Here is a 16,356-nt window from a genome sequence, read left to right as displayed (position 1 = left end):
TCTCAGGCTAAGCTGGAGTATGGTGTCACTGGCAACTGGAGGAAAGGGTGAGGGAGCACAGCCTCAGTGCAGGGGGTCCCTGTTGGTAGAGGAGATGTGCTGATAGGGCCAGCTGACAAAGGTCCCACAGATGGATTTGCTATTCCGGCAGACTGCTATCTTTATCATGGAGGCTGGCTGTGTTTTGGTGCCATTGGCCCTCCTGCATGTCTTGTGGCATGATATAGATGGGGTCTCATCACAAGGGGGCCATGTTATCATTCCAGTATTTTTATTTTTCTCTTGGATCAACACAGTGGTGACACTGTGGTTAATGTGCTAGAGATGGGGTGTTCCTCTAACAAAAATTAAGAACAGAGAACACTTGCCTTTCATCTGACTCATCCTGTCCCTGTTTCACTCTATCTTTTCACTGAAGGAATTGCTTGCTATTGTATAATGGATAGTGACATGGGGCATGGCGTGGGGAAGTCACACAGACCCAAATTTCCACCTTGTCTCTGCTGCTCATAGGTTCTGTGATCTTGTGCAGGTTTCTTTGTCTATCTGAATCTCTTCTCATCTATAAAGATGGTGCCCTGGCCGCTTGTGAGAGATCTTAATGAGGTCTCATGAATTAGGTCATGAGACCCTTGTACCATTGGGGCTATTCAGACCTTTTCCAGTGCATCCCATTGGGCCTCTGCTAGAGGTGCCCTGTATACCCCACTTCCCTCCATTGCTTGGTATTGTAGACTCAGTTGGAACATGAGCATGGAACTTTATTTATGAGGACTGTCCTATGTTGTGAGTGCTATTGGAACCCTAAAGGAAGGTGGTAACATCAGTCTTTGTCTGTAGCATGGGACTGCCTTATGTTTCAGTGAGGGCTACAGGGTGGTGGGGGGCATATGGAGCGCTCCCTCCAGAATGATTGTCAGGGTAGCTTTGTGGATGTGACTTTGATAGGTCCTGACAGCTTCAGGCCAGGCTCCTCAAGTATACAGTCAGCACTACTCCCACTACCTCTCCAGCCCAGTTCCCTTCCTGACGGGCTTCCTGAAAAGCAAAAACTAGGAAAGCTTGTTTTGTCTGCTCTTTGCTTATCCCTACTAAGATTCCCTTTTTTCCTCAACTGGAAAGTTACCAGTTAACAGACATGGTTATAAATACACAGAACACTTGAATATGCCAGGCACTGTGCTGGGCAGCATGCCCTCATCCTACGATAAACAGCCACACTTCTTATATACAGATACCCAGGTATCAGGTGAGGGAACAAGCCCACTGAGCTTGGCCTTCCCTGTTCCACATAGCCATGTGGTCACAAGAGATGGAAAAGGCCTGCCAAGCCCAGGCTGCCTGGCTCCACATGGCAATAGAGATAACAAGTGAAGGAGTAGGCTCTCTAAGCCCTGATTACTTGACTTTTCCCCTTCTTCTTTCTTTATCACTTAAGTCTCAGCTCTTTGGAAATGGTCCCTTCTCATCTGCTGTGCAGCAATAAGCTCTTCTCTTCCCTGCCAGTCTACCCTGTCTGTCTCCCTCCAGCCCACAGGCCTTTGTCCTGGATCACTGTAGTCCTTAAAGAGCCAGTTCCTGGTACTTGGGAGGTACTGCTGTATCCCCATCAGCTAAGTGGTAAACAGTGTCTCCTGTGGCAGCCTGGGAGTGTCTGTGTTTGCGAGGGCTCCAAGAACAAAGGAACCCCAAACTTGAGTGTCTCAAACAGAAAGCTGATAGCATCATGTATGACTCCTGAGTCTAGAAGCTGTAAGTCAAGATGTGGAAGGTCATGCTGCCTCTGAAAATGCTAAGGAAGGGTCTGCTCTCTCTCTCTCTCTCTCTCTCTCTCTCTCTCTCTCTCTCTGCCTCTCTCCTCTCTCTTTCTCTTTCCCTCTCCCTCTCTCCCCACTCTGGTATTCTCTAGGTATTCTCTAGGCTTGTGGGTGTGCAGCTCTAGTTTTCATGTGACAGTTTCCCTGTGCATGTGTCTCTCACATCCAGATCTCTACTACTCATCACGATGCCAGTCATGTTAGATTGGATCACCATTTTCCAATATGACCTCATTTAGCTCATTAGCTCATTTGCATTTGTAGTGACCTTTGTCTTCTAGTAATGTTATACACTAACTTAACATGTAATCAGAGCTGGGGTGGGGGACACACACAGTTCACTTCATAAATTGTACTCTATATTGGAATTCCATCAGGCATCTTGTTTAGTTTATCTGGACCAGACCATCATTGGCTCCTCACCATCCTGGTGACCAAGGTGGGTCTTCCACATCAGCCCTAGACTCTGTAGAACCATGTGTATTCCCCAAAGGAAATCAAGAGTACTCAGAAAGGGGAAAGGGCATTGTATTTTATTTATTTATTTTGGGGGGGCATTGTATTTTTAAGAGACTAGATTGACTCAGGTGGGCCCACACTGAAAGAGCTCATAGTCTCTTAAGAGGCATTATATTGGGTATTGTGTGGCCGTGACCAAAATGCCCGGCATAAAAACAAGGGTGGGATATTTCCTTTAGCTGACGGTTTTGAGGATTCAGTCCATGGTTTCTGGGCACCATGTGCTTCAGCAGAGCAGTGTGTGTGTGTGTGTGTGTGTGTGTGTGTGTGTGTGTGTGTGTCCCCATCCCTTGCAAATATGGTGGCAGCAGCTGATGGTGGAGGCTGCTCTTCACTCCTTGACAAAAAGGAAGCAGAGAGGAGAGAGACAGGAAAAGACAAGGACTTGCTCCCAGTACCCTACTTCCTCTAGCTGGGTCCCATGTCCTGAAGGTTTTGGAACCTTTTAACATAACTAGGGACCACATACTTAGCCTGTGAGCCTGCAGGGACATCATATCCTGCACATAAGAGGAAACAGCAAATTCCAGACTCCACATCAGACTAACACTCCACTCCCAGACTCTGGGACATAGGCTTTTTCTAAATAATGCAAACAGAATTTGGGGATCACTTGAAAGCAGTTTTCATAAAGAGGAAGAGTTGGATACTTCGTGACTGTGTGGCATCACAGTCACTATGTTCCAAGTCTTCTACGTGACCTTATGTGAAGGTGGATCGGTAACCACTCTCACATTGACTAAGGTGACAACTGCATTGCCAGTTATACCATGTACTCCACCTTTGTGGTCTGCATGATTCTTGTATTACTTTGAGGAAGAGAAAAAAAACTTGCTAGGTTGTTCTTACCACTCTCATTGAGTAGTTGAGGAAACCAAGATGGAGTACAATTACACATCTTGCCTGAAGGCACAGTAGTAAAAAGACATAGGATATAAGCTCATGTTTCAAGCTTTGGGTCCCCTGATCTTAAGTAATTTTCTTTTTTTTTTTTTTTTATTAATTACAACTTTATTCATTTTGTATCCCCCCATAAGCCCCTCCCTCCTCCCCTCCCGATCCCACCCTCCCTCCCCTTTCTGCGTGCATGCCACTCCCCAAGTCCACTGATAGGGGAAGTTCTCCTCTCCTTTCTGATCTTAGTCTATCAGTTCTCATCAAAAGTGGCTGCATTATCCTCTACCGTGGCCTGGTAAGGCTGCTCCCCCCTCAGGAGGAGGTGATCAAAGAGCAGGCCAATCAGATTATGTCAGAGGCAGTCCCTCTTCCCATTACTATGTAACCTACTTGGACACTGAACTGCCATGGGCTACATCTGTGCAGGGGTTCTAGGTTATCTCCACGAATAGTCCTTGGTTGGAGTATGATTTTCTGGGAAGTTCCCTGTGTTCAAATTATCTTGTTCTGTTGCTCTGCTTGTGGAGTTCCCGTCCCCTCCAGCTCTTACTATTTCCCACTTCTTACATAAAATTCCATTCACTCTGCCCATCAGTTGTCCATCAGGCTCAGCATCTGCTTTGACAGTCTATACTGCAGAGGCTTTCAGAGGCCCTCTGTGGCAGGTTCCAAGGTTGTTTCCTGTTTTCTTCTGGCTTTCAGAGGCCCTCTGTAGCAAGTTCCGAGGTTGTTTCCTATTTTCTTTTTCTTCTGATGTCCATCCTTTTTGCCTTTCAGGATGGGGATTGAACATTTTAGTTAGGGTCCTCTCTTTTGCTTAGTTTGTTTAGATGTACAGATTTTAGTAATTTTCAACCTTCATGTCACAGTAACATCCCTGCAAAGAATATTTTAAAAATGCTGTGCTCACAGGACCCAGCCTTTACCAGTAACCAGCCTGAGGGTGGGCTCAGGTATAGCTTATGAAAATGACTCCAGTAGTTCCAGGGTTCAGCCAGGGTTGGGGACCATAGAACTACACTATAAAGGCTGACCTGAGGGCTACAGCACAGATGTCTTTAGAGTCCTGTGAGAACTTCAGGTACAGGAAATTGTAACTATGAAAGCACAGTGGCGTGTAAGAACCCGGGTAAACTAAAGAACAAGACGCAACTAAGTAGATCCACAATTGATTTTTTAAACAACATGGTGCTCCAGAGACAGAGCCCTGGGAGACCTGCCTTCTCATACCTCAGGCCTCAGCTATGCATGGATCTGCAATCTTGTGAAGAGTGGGTGTGTGTGGAGGCCTGGGGCAGGGTAGGGGAGCTGACTTTGATCAAACTCTTGGTCCATGTAGATCTAGTGGCTCAGCAACGTCTTCAGAGATGCAAGGCCACCAACTGCCTAAGACCATCCAGCTTGAAACTGAGGGAGGGAGGGGTCAGGAGGACATACTCAGAGCTACTTGCCTAGGGCGCGTCCTTCTCACAGAAGTTTTCTAAAAGACATAATACCTTTTCTCAGGAGTATCCCAGAAGGCCCTGTCACAAAGGCCTGAAAACTGCTAAATGTGCAACCTCAGCCAGCCTTGCTTCTGTAATTCCTTTGCAAATGGAACCTTTAGGATCAGCACAAAGAACCAAAATATCTTCTTCCTGCCTCTGTGGCCTGAATGTAAAGCCCTCCTGTGCACCTCAGCTTGAACAAGCTGGATCCCCAGGGCCTACAGCTGTTCCTTTACTGTGGAATTCCAGCCTCTGACTTTACAGCTCTGGGTTTGTCCTTGAGTTTCTCTTTCTTTCTGCAGAGAATCAGTGTAGCCCACAGCATTAACACCCTGTGTGATCTCATTGAGAGTCACACCATCCATTAGTAGCAAGGCTAGAATTAAGACTTACAGCTCTTGGTTCGACTTTTCCTTTCTGTCAGGCTATGCATTTTGTTTTCATACTTTTGATACTCACTAACCAAATATGTTTTGCATATGTAAAAAATTAAAAACAACTAACAAGCAGCCTCAAAGCATGGCTGGCTGCCTGGTGTTTGTTAAAGCACTACTACTCCCAGCTGCCTGCTGCCTCCCCACACCCTACCAGTGGAGTGAGTACAGCGGTAGATTTCCTTGTCAATCCTGCTTACTCCAAGTACCCCCTTAAGTCCCTTCTCCCTATCTACCCTGCTATGGCTCTTGTACATTCAGGTTAAGGACTGTTCCATTCTCATAACAGACAAGCTCTGTGCTAGCCACTCTCCCTAGCGCCTGCTTCCTTGCCTCAAGAAGTTCAGGGGATCTGATCCCAGTCTATAACCCCAGGTATGGGCATGTGAATCTGACCGCTCAGTACTGCAGCACTCTTCAAAATTAGTTTTCTCACATTGCTTTAAACAGGACTTTGACCTTTTCATTCTTAACTGTTTATCAGGAACCTCTTGGAAGTTTTTCTTGAGCAAATTCAAACCCTGATTTCACCTTTCCAGACCCATTTTCATGTACTCAAATACAAAGCCTTCTGGGGATTTTTAGGCTGCCTCTTGCTGGGTCAGTGTCAGGGCGTGCCCTCTTACCTATCTTTTGGAGGCTGCTCTGCTTTGCTCTGGTGGAAGGAGCCAAACATACATGTGGTCATCTTGCTTTTCAGTCCTGAAAAGTTCTATGATATCTGCCCTACCCCAGGAGCTACAGGTCACACACCCTCTGTCATTCCCAGACCAAAACGCTGAAGGGTCATTCATATCCAGACACTAATCTTGACCTTACATAAAGAAGGAGTTTCTGGATGAAGCCTCTCACACCTGAATGCCAGGTGGCTCGAGTTTAATATTCAGTGCAAATCACTATGCAGCTATTGCCAATTAATACAACTTCGAAAATTTTGTTACTATGCATGATATATACACATGCTATGTACATACATATAAAAGCATGTAACCCAAGTAAATTCCTTTCCCAGCCCAGCTACACACCCACCAAAACATACAGAACCTCAGAGGTGGCTAAAAGGCTGGGAGGCTCCACCAAATCCCTAAAAGAGGCACAGTGGAGACTGCAGCGGCAACAGAGAGTGGCAGGGAGGTTTTTGGCGGTGGTGGGTGTGTGTTATTTCCCTCTCTCTGCCTCTTCACAAATGCAAATACTTCTGAAAGGGTGTCACCTATAACCATCTCATAGGGGTTCTATGGCAGTTCATACCTGGAAGGGGATGGAGGAGGTACTTAGAAGGCAGGTATGTTAAGAAATAAGAGCACAGATAATGTCCTAGAAATGAGGGGTATACCTGAAAAAGTAAGGGTTGGGTTTCCTGGAAGAGGAAGGGGAGGGTATGTTAGAATTGTTTCAGGATAATGGTCCTACCAGTTGAGGGGCCTAGGTCTAATCATGAAGGCCAAAGGTGGTGAGCACTGAGTAGTTCAGAATGAACTAAAAATGCCCTTCAGCCATTCTTCAAGTAAACATTGGTTGGGCTGGATGTGGTGGCACCTGCCTTTAATGCCAGCACTCCAGAGGCTGAGGCAGACAGATCTTTGTGAGTTTGGGGCCAGCCTGCTCTACATAGTTCCAGGCCAGCCAAGGCTATAAGGAGAGAATGTGTCTCAGTAAACAAACACATAAATAAATTCATTGGTTAGGCCCAGGGCTTGTGCAAGCATTGGCAATAAAGATACAAAGCTACCCTGGAGCCTAAGCAGTTCCCAGGGGAGATAGATAATTAGGAGATGATTGCAGTGCACAGTGACAAATGCTACTGAAAAGTATATCTTAATATAGAGCATTTAGCAGGCCATGAGAAGGCTGACAGAGAGACAGACTGTTGTTCGTTCAGTGGAAGGGATGCTACTGGGCTTCAAGGCAGGAATAGTAGCTTCCCAGGTGGACAGCGAAGAATTGACCAATGAAGAAATAAGTGAGGCATTGCAAGGGGGCATAGAGACTGAGGACAATGTGACAGTCATTAGAAAAAGCCAGATCTCCAGTGGGGATTCTTGGGGGATCTTTGCAAGTTCCCAGCCCAGAATGTCTTTAAAGACCACTCTTACCACTACTTGGGTGGTGAGCTGGAGGCAGAGGATGTAGCCACAGGGTTAAGCAAGGCATCTGCATGCAGTGCAGTCTGTAAAAGTCCACTTGTAAGGAGCACCATGGGGAGAAAGGAAAGGAGTTCAGATGATCAGGAAACAAAGTCATCATCTGCATTCAGCTGCAGGTTGACATGGGACCCTGGGGGCAGGAACCAGTGATAATTGATGGCTAATCTCCAGGAGTTGGGTGAAGGGTGACATTCTCTAATGCAGAAATGTAATGAAAATACCAGGAGTGAGGCTGTGGGAGAGAGGAAGCTCTCTAGAAGGAAACTTTTGAAGGAACAGAGAAAAAGGGAACAGGGTGTAGTCAGTCAGACACAGTTCTGATAAGGATACAAAGGCTTTCCATGTTCAGCAAGCCAAAACTGCCAGCCTTGTCCTGAGCTGAGTGTCACCTTCACTGATTGAGGCAAAGGTGTATGTCTCATTCTTCATCACTGCCAGCAGAAATGGTTTGTCCATCAGTAAGTAACCTGGCCATCTCACCAAGGTCACTGCAGTAGCCTCCAGGTAGCCAGGCTGCCTCCACTGCCCTCCATTTAGGCAGCTTCATGCTGCCAGTGGTCCTTTCAAAAGGACCATTTTCCATTGCACACCCTCCAGTGTCTTCGTACTGTCCTTAGACACAGCTCCACAGATGTGGTTGGCCCTGGTGGCCTTTAAGAATCCATTTTTCTCATCCTGAAAGTCTGTGCTCATCAAGAACTCACTAAGTGCAGGCATCCCCTCAGCACCTGCACAAACCCTGACTTCACATCTGTTGGCTATCTGCTTGAGATAGCCAGGCAGAGGGAGAGGCCTTCCCTCATGACTACTGAAAACCACAGCCCCTTAGGCTCCATGTGATCTTTTAAGTGGCATTGCCACTGAGGGAAATTATCTGTTTACTTCTTCTATATTCAGATTGTTAGCTCTGTGGAGCAAGGACTTCATCCCCTTGCTGTCTTCTGTGTTCACTGCTTGTAGAGCGAGCCTTGGCAAATAGCAAGCACTCAATAAATGCTTATTGAGTGTACAAAAGAAGCAAGTGGTGGAACTGTGGTGTTGGGCAATAAACTAGCCATGTCTGGATCCATTCATGGCTGTGTCCTCAGTGTATTCATTAGACCCGGAGCCTGAAGAATATGAACTGTGTTGAAGGTAGGATCGAGCCCAGCCTGGGGAGGGCTAGGTCAACAAAGACAGGTTCTGAAGGCAAGAAATAGGGAGTGTGGGGTAAAAGGTAGAACCTTGTGGGCTTTGACGTGGGGGCAACGGTCTCAGAATGGCCTGTGCTCAGAGCTGGAGGCAGGCTCTAAGGTAGAATGAGGCAAGCCAGTATGGCAGGGTTCCTCTCTATGGATTGTGTAGGGTGTGTATTGCTGGGTAGGACCAGCTGTGCAACCACTTAACAGAACTGAATTTCAGCGCTCCTGGGCAGTATAGTGTCTCCGTGTCCAACACTCACACCCTTGATATCTTATGCTAATGACTTAAACCTTTTTTTTTTTAAGTCTGGTTTACTCTTTTCAGATTAGAGACTCCAAACCCTGAACATGTTAATCACCTTTACTTCTCTTATAATTAGCATTTCTTCCAGCTCTGAAAGCTGATGATAATTAGGCTGGTAGGTTCCAGATTCCATAGTCCCCAGATGGCCACTGTTGGCTACTCTGGCAGCACTTTGGCCTGGGACCAACCTGTATTCAATCTGTTCCTCTCAGTGTTCTGGTATTCCCTCTGGCCTCCAGCTCTGGGCCCCTTCCAGCCTATACTGATAGTGCTAGCAACACCCCTCACTCTATCCCACCTGGAGCCTTGAACCAAGTTTCCTGGTCGTAACTGCTTCAGATCTGTGTTGCTTTAGCACACCCATCACTTGTTACTTTTCTTCCTGGGTCACAGCTGGGCACAGTAGGGAAGTATGAGACTATTGAAGAAACCTGTGGCTGTCTTCCCCTGGTCTTTAGCTTGATGTCCTTTCACCCTGGTGTTTCCTTTGCCTTTCTGGGCCTCCTCAGTGTCTTTATTTGCCAAGTTCTTGCCTCATTATAATTGCTCTCAGCTTTCCAAGAATTGGCCTGATGGGCGGTCACAACTATAGTGTCTGGTCAGGGAAGCCTACTGAGCCTTCTTACCCCCATTGGATATAGATTCTGTGTACGTTGCTGCTAGGGCCAGCACACATGTAAATGTTGCCTCATAAGTCCTCCCACAACATGTGCTGAAATACACCCACCATTTGGGAAGGAATCCAAGTCTCTGAGCTTCAATCTGCCTGGCCCACACAAACCATGCCATTAGTCTCCTGTGCCCTGGTCATACCATGTGCTACCCCAACTTGGTCTTCAGAAGCCTGCTAGATCTAGTGAGTGCAGGCCCAGTGCAGATCTGGAGCTTAGGAGATTGCTTAGCCAGCTTCAGCCAGCAACTGTGTCCTAACTAGCCTGTGCATCACTCATGTGGTACTGATCTTGGTTTGAGTTTATTCAGCAGTTCTTGTGCCAGGCCCTCTCACAGGCTCTGGGGATAGATCGTGAATAAAAGATAGTAAAAGCCCTATGGTGGCAGAGGTCATGCCCCCCCCCCCCCCGCAAGAGCCTTCTTTCACTCCTCAGCTCTCAGAACTCTCCCAGATAGTCTGCTGGCCTTATTGGTTCATATGCATAAAGTGGTAGATGTTTGTTAAGTTCTTAAAACATTTATTGAGTGTCCACTGAATGCCAGGCATTGTATAATTTTTTAATGCATTGACCCCACCCCACCCCCTGAAATCTCCACCAAGCCTGTGCTGACTGCTCCATCATCATTCGCATTGTGAAGAGAAGAAACAAAGGAGATAACATGGAAGCCCTGCCCATTGCACACACTAAGGAAGGGTCCTGACCTGAGCACAGTCTCATTCATGGCTTTGTACTGTATCTCCATAGTGCTTGGTCAGCTTGGGGAGCTTGGGGAGCCTCAGTTCTCTCTACTGCTGTGACCCTTCTCAAGATGGCTCTCATGACACGCAGCCCTGCTTCCTTTCCTTTAGTAGGTCATTCATGAATGCCTTTCGCCTAGGTGTCTGTGCTGGGGGCTCTGGCCTAGAAGTTTCTCCTTTCTATGCATGTTTTTATATTTATTGTCATATACATGGACACATGGGCCTCACCTTGACCTGTACTTGGTGGACTTGCCACTGCATCCTCCCATTCTGCTGCTTCTCCTGCCTCTGCGTGGGGACGATCTCTCCTGCCCATGACATGTTTTTCTGCCATCCTCCCCTTCCCGCCTTCCCACCTTGCTTTTCTCACCCTCACACTCTCTTTTGATCTTGCAAATCCAGGCCCTTGGAGAAATCAGACAGTATGAAATATGAAAACTGCTTGGGAAGTAATTGAAGAAACACTGCGACTTTTGAAACCCACAGAGATAATACTCACACCTTCTTACTCAACGTTATTTAATTTTTAATGGCAGATTTAATTAATGAAGATCAGGTCTTCTGCCTTCAGATGTGCTCAAGAAGCAGCTGCAGGCAGAGGAGGAGGGGCAGCTGTGTAGAGTGAGGAAGGCATTCCAGAAGTGGGAACCTGAGGAATCTATGGGAAGACAAATCTCCAAAACTAACAGCTCATGATGTGCAAACAGTGTAGGCCCATCAGAGAACATCCAGAAAGCCCATGAGCTTCTATGGTAACTGCAGCACCCAGGCCCTAGGCCTCGGTGGTCTAGGACCTTTCAGTGCTAATGGCCTTTCTGGGAAGACAGGACTCCATTGTCCACATTTGCCACTGTCCTTCTAAAAATAGGACTACTCTGCTATCCTCACTTAAAAAGCAAGGGCCTGGCCAGACATAGTGGCTCAGGCCTGTAATTTCAGTCCTCAGGAGGTTGAGATAGGAAGAGTATTGTGGCTTTAGATCCAGCCTTGTCTACATAATGAGTTCCAGGTTAGACTGGGCTACAGAGTAAAACCTGGTTTCAAAAACACCAAGCAAGCAAGCACAGCCAGGCGTTTATTCAACCCTCACTGGAAGCCAGGCTCTGAGCCTGAAGTTGAGGTCTACTTGGCCCTGCCCTGCTCTGCATCCCACTCTTTGACAGTCCCTGCTTCACTCATGGACCCACATTGCCCTTTGGATACCCCAGTATTCTTTTATCTCTTCGTGAGGCTTCCTCCTTGTTTGGCTCATATCTGCTCACCCTTTATAGTTTGTTAGAAATGAATATGTTCTTTGACTCAAGACCCTGACTTCTAGAAGGTTCTATGTAGAGATGCTCATTCACACACAGAGCTGCAGGTAGGCGCTTGTTCTCCTTAGCACTGTTTACAATTATAGGAGAATGTATTGGGCCTACAGGACATGGTGGGAGCTGCTTGACCTGAGGTACTGAGTGCTTACTCACAGAGCCCTCACCCACACTATGCTCACTCACAAAGTACTCCTTCACAGAGCGTGATCGCTCAATATGCTCCTTCACAGAGTGCTCACCCACAATGTACCTCACAGAATACTCTCTGATGAAAGCACCTGCCCACAAACTGTTTGCCAACAGGGTTTTCACAAGTGTACCATGACCTCACCCAGAGGTGTAAAGAAGATGGAATGGGGCCTCAGCAAGCTCACCACTCACTCTGGCCCCTGCTGCTTTCATTTTTGAAAAATATTGGTGTGACAAAAATTGTGCCTTAAAGTTGCAGTGCTAATCTACTATGAAGTAGGCCATGGCTTCATTGTCAGAACCACCAGAAGTGGTGAGAGAAGGAGCAAGAGAGATGTCTTGGTTTGGTTCAGTTCAGGTATCACTCCTAAGAAGACAGTCTGATCAAGTTTGCATGCTGCTCTCAGAGCATCTAACTACTGGCATCATGCCCATTTGTAATTGTGACATTGTGTTGTCTGAGCAGCCCACATGGCCAGCAGGCTCCACTTGCCTTGGACCCCACCCCTATACCTAGTGGTTCTCAAGAAGCCCACAATTATGACAAGTTGTAGTCTTCAGGGTCCTTGTCCTCAGTGAGGAAGGCTGAAGAACCAGGGACTCATGAACAAATGTAGTGATGTGATACACCTCTGCTATGGCCTGGAGACCTTCCTGTGCTTCTGGGCCAGTGGTTATTACAAAGCCCAATGCCATACATCTGCACAGACAGGATGGGACCAGCAGGGGATTTTCACTGAGTCATCATGAGAAAAATTAAGGAAGCTACAGTGGGGTGGCCATAACCACTTCTTGGCCTGTGGACACTTTCTATGACAAACTGTACTGACCACATGATTGGCTCCATGTCCCTGGAACAGATTCATGTTGCTACCATACAGAGGCTCTAGGCTTCTTCTGCCTGCCCACAATACATGGGCCCCATCTCAGCCTGGGTCCTCTCTTTGAGAGAGGCTCAGCAGGTAACTGGGCCTGGAAACCTGTGATCTGACCCTGTGAACATATATAGGAAAAAAGAAACTTGGAGATAGATAAGCCAGGTGGATTTCTTATGGGGAAGAAAGACCAGGTTCCAAGAAGGAACCAGAGGTTCTTTTTGGCTTCAGAAACTACACTGTTATATGGTTTGAGGGAGATGTGTGTGCCTGGTTTTCTGTCACTCTGAAGTTAAAAAAACAAAGCTTGGAGGAAGTATGTGGTTTACCTACAGACTACAGCCAGCACACACCAATGTGCTGTCACACTGTGGGCCCATGGGCCAGGCCACATCCTCAGGAGGCTCCATCAGAGTCCCAGTGATCCCAAGGAGGTCATAAAAGAACATCGGCTGGAGGAATAGGGAGGTGCTGATTGTGTTGCCCCTGCCCTTATCCTCAGCCAGGACAACCATCTCAGGGAATACCACACCATTCCGAAGCTAAACTGACTCTCTTGATGTGAGTCCAAGGACCTAGAAGAGAAGCAGAAAGCCTCCCTGAGTGCAGTATTAGTCTTCCATGAGGAAGAGTTGTGTTTATTTCCTGCCTCTTGTGTGCTGGAGTTGTTGGCATGCCTTAGAGAAGGATCCCTTGCTGTGAAGAGAGGAACCTGGGAGAAATAGGTAGGTAAAACTTCCCCCAGTAGGCACTGGTCCTCCCTGACAGTGACTTTGTGTTCCTAAGCAATCCTGCAAGTTTCCTTTCCATGCTAACCTCCCAGTCAACCCTTCCTGAGACAGTGGGAATCTCTTTGAGTATGTAAAGTTGGAGCTTGGTTCTAACCTACACTTACATTCATACCTCTGGTCCCCTAGAGGAAGTCCTCTGCTTTGGTTCTTTCCCTATAGACCTAGCTGGGCTTCATACCACATGACATACTGTCCTGGCAACCCTGATTCAGACCTCTCGTTCCCTGTCCACCCAGAGACTGGCTTGCTGCTTTTCTTCAGCAGGTAGAAGGAGCCAGGCTGAGCCTAACAGACATGCAAGGAAGCACAGCCCTGAGACTTGACAGTCCTTTCACGGTCACCACAGCTTGTTGCAAGGACTGACTGATGACCCTGAAGCTGTTTGCACATCCATGAAACAGGGAGAGCTCCTTTTCAGGAGTGAATATAGCCAGCTATACACACTGCACAAAGGCTTCATAACCCGCTCAAGACAGCTGACATATTTACCCTACACTTCTTGACCCACTTGACCTACCTGACTCAGCCTCCAGGTTTGGTCTTCCTCTGTCCCCTTTATATCTGACCAATCATGTATGGGTCTGAGAAATCACACCTGGAGTGCTATGTCCTGAGGCTGGAAGGATGTCAGTATCAGTCTTCTGTGGGAGCAAGTGAAGATATTGGAGCTTTAGAGAAAAAGGAAAGTGCTAGGCTAGGCCTGTGTGGCCAGAAGTGACTCACAAGTTATGCAACTTACTGATCAGCACAATGTGGCACCAGGATCAAACACAGCTAGCTTGTTTTTTTGTTCCTGCTCCTCGGTTTTTCCTGGCAGCCTGCATAACTTCAGGAAGGACAAGGTAACTGCCTTCAGAACCTCCCAGAGTACATCATGAGAAGCAACAGAGCATACCCCAGTTTAGGAGTCAAGACACTGGATAGCCCTGGCACTGCTCCTTGCTATGCAACTCGACCTCTTTAGGCAGTGTGGTCTACTTGTTCAGTGGGGATTGGAGTAGATCAAGTTTCAGCACGTCTTTCTTTACAATAAATGCTTCAGGCTTTGTAGACCATGCTGGCTCCACCACAGCCATTCCACTGATTTTGTAGCATACTAGCAACCAAAGACATGGGTGTGTATGGCCATGTGCCAGTGAAACGTCATTTATAAACAAGGTGACCAGCAGATTTGGCCTGTGGCCTGCAGCTTGCCACCTCCTGAACTAAATGATATCATGGTTTGCCTTCAGCAGTCATTTTTCTTGGATTCCATCACAGTGGTCAGCATGCCATGGGAGCTAGGACCTAAGCTATGCTGATACCAGTTAAGATATTAGCATCTGTCCAGTTCTGGTGTGATTGTGCCCCACAAGCTTCCAGAAGGTGATGGCAATCTTTGGTAACCAGTTCTGTGTTTTCTTTTTGTAGAATGCCGAGCTGTATAAACTGTCTTGCCAGCAATTCCATGAGGCGGCTTCAAAAGCAGAGAGCACAATAAAGTAAGAATCTGCTTATTGTTCTTGGTAAACTTGCCTGCATTTGTGGAAACCCCTTTGTGTGGCTTGACACCTGCTGCCACCTGCCTGTTGGCAAATTTCTCTAATAACAAGACAGCCATCTGTTCATCAGCCCTCTCAGTTGGGCTGAAGGTAGCCATTGGCCATCAGTAATTGCCCAGATTAGCACACAGCTCTTTTCAGCTCCCTGGCATGTTGCAGTGGGCTTCAGCCACTGCCTTTCTGTGGGGCAGCAGCTGCTTTGTTATCTAGCTAGATGAGGGGCAATGAACAGGCTCCAAGTGATCTGGAGGATAAGCCCTGGCCCTCTTCTTTGTGAGGGGTGGTAAATGGAGGTGGGAGTCACAGTGTGTCCCCTGTGGGAGCCTTCTGCTCCTGCTGAGCACACAATGCTGTCCTAGGCCACTCATGCTCAGGATAGTCCATGCTGTGCTCTCAAATGAAAAAGGCTCAGAGAGGCCAAAGGCTCATGGGCCAGTACATTGCCCCATCTGCCACGCTCCTGTGCTGACCGTGAACACTGAACCAGGATGTCCGAAGGAGGGAGGTATGGGCTTGTTCATGAATCATTTGGGGTGTGAGTCCCTCGGAAAGGGAAGCCTCACTTAAGTGTGAAGATGCTGTCTGTGCCAGGAGAGTGGAATTCTCCAGTGAACTCCCACCAACCCCTTCTGCTCCCTTGGCAGTCTCTCTCCCAGCAAGTCGGATGAGTCACCAGAAAAGCCCATAGTGGTACAAAATGGTCGGATCTGGCAGCATGAGAAGAAGGTGTCGGGGGCTAGGCGGTTGCATAGCTATGAGGTGACAAAGTACATGTGAAAATGCTGTGGATAACTGTGAACCGTGCGAAGAGCCAGAAGAACAGGGCAGAACTGATGTACAGTTAGAACAGACCCGAGGGTATGGTGGAATGGCATAAGGAACAGTGTTGGGCTTTTGTCCTACATGTGAAACACTTGTAGCTAGGGGAATGCTGGCACCAAGGAAGGAACAGAAAACAACAGTCTTGAAACTTTAAGGCCTAGAGTGACAACGAGAATATGGAAACGTAAGAGGATGGAGCTTTCCCATCAGGCAGAAGGAGCTGACCAAAGGTTTGGGTACACAGCCTCTTCCCCTCCACCTCCACAGGTGCTAGCATTATGTCTCCTGAATGACAGAGGACATTTAGGTGTGTGTCATCTGCCTGTAGGTGTCCTTGCCTTCATGGAGGAACAGCAGGACCTGTTTCAGAAAGACTCTACCTGCACGCACATTAGCTTTACCCCAGATTATGACAGCCTCATGTCAGACCAGGGAGGAGGACAGAGAGCCAAGTGACAGTCACTGCAGCAGCGCAGCAGCCCCTGACCATATGAGGTCATTTTCCACCTGCAGGAGAGTGACTCTGCTTCACTCTTAAAAACGTGGTAAAAGACAGTGGTTTGTAGCACTCCTGGACAACCATTGCTGCTTGCTGAACCTATATTGAACAGCAGTACTTTGCCCA

General features: G+C 47.5%; 1 protein-coding gene across 1 annotated transcript in view; it reads left to right on the top strand.

The window, feature by feature from the left end:
• The window catches only part of Chchd6 (coiled-coil-helix-coiled-coil-helix domain containing 6), a 207,731-nt gene that overhangs the window by 157,837 nt on the left and 33,538 nt on the right, over positions 1-16,356 (top strand). The window contains exon 6 of the mRNA XM_055617420.1: positions 14,779-14,849. Coding sequence (XP_055473395.1) covers positions 14,779-14,849 — 71 coding nt within the window. The remainder of the gene's footprint in view (positions 1-14,778; positions 14,850-16,356) is intronic.

This window comes from Psammomys obesus, unplaced genomic scaffold (assembly GCF_907164565.1).
Source record: "Psammomys obesus unplaced genomic scaffold, mPsaObe1.curated_primary_1811, whole genome shotgun sequence".
Taxonomy (NCBI): domain Eukaryota; kingdom Metazoa; phylum Chordata; class Mammalia; order Rodentia; family Muridae; genus Psammomys; species Psammomys obesus.
This window is presented reverse-complemented; position numbering and strand designations above follow the sequence as displayed.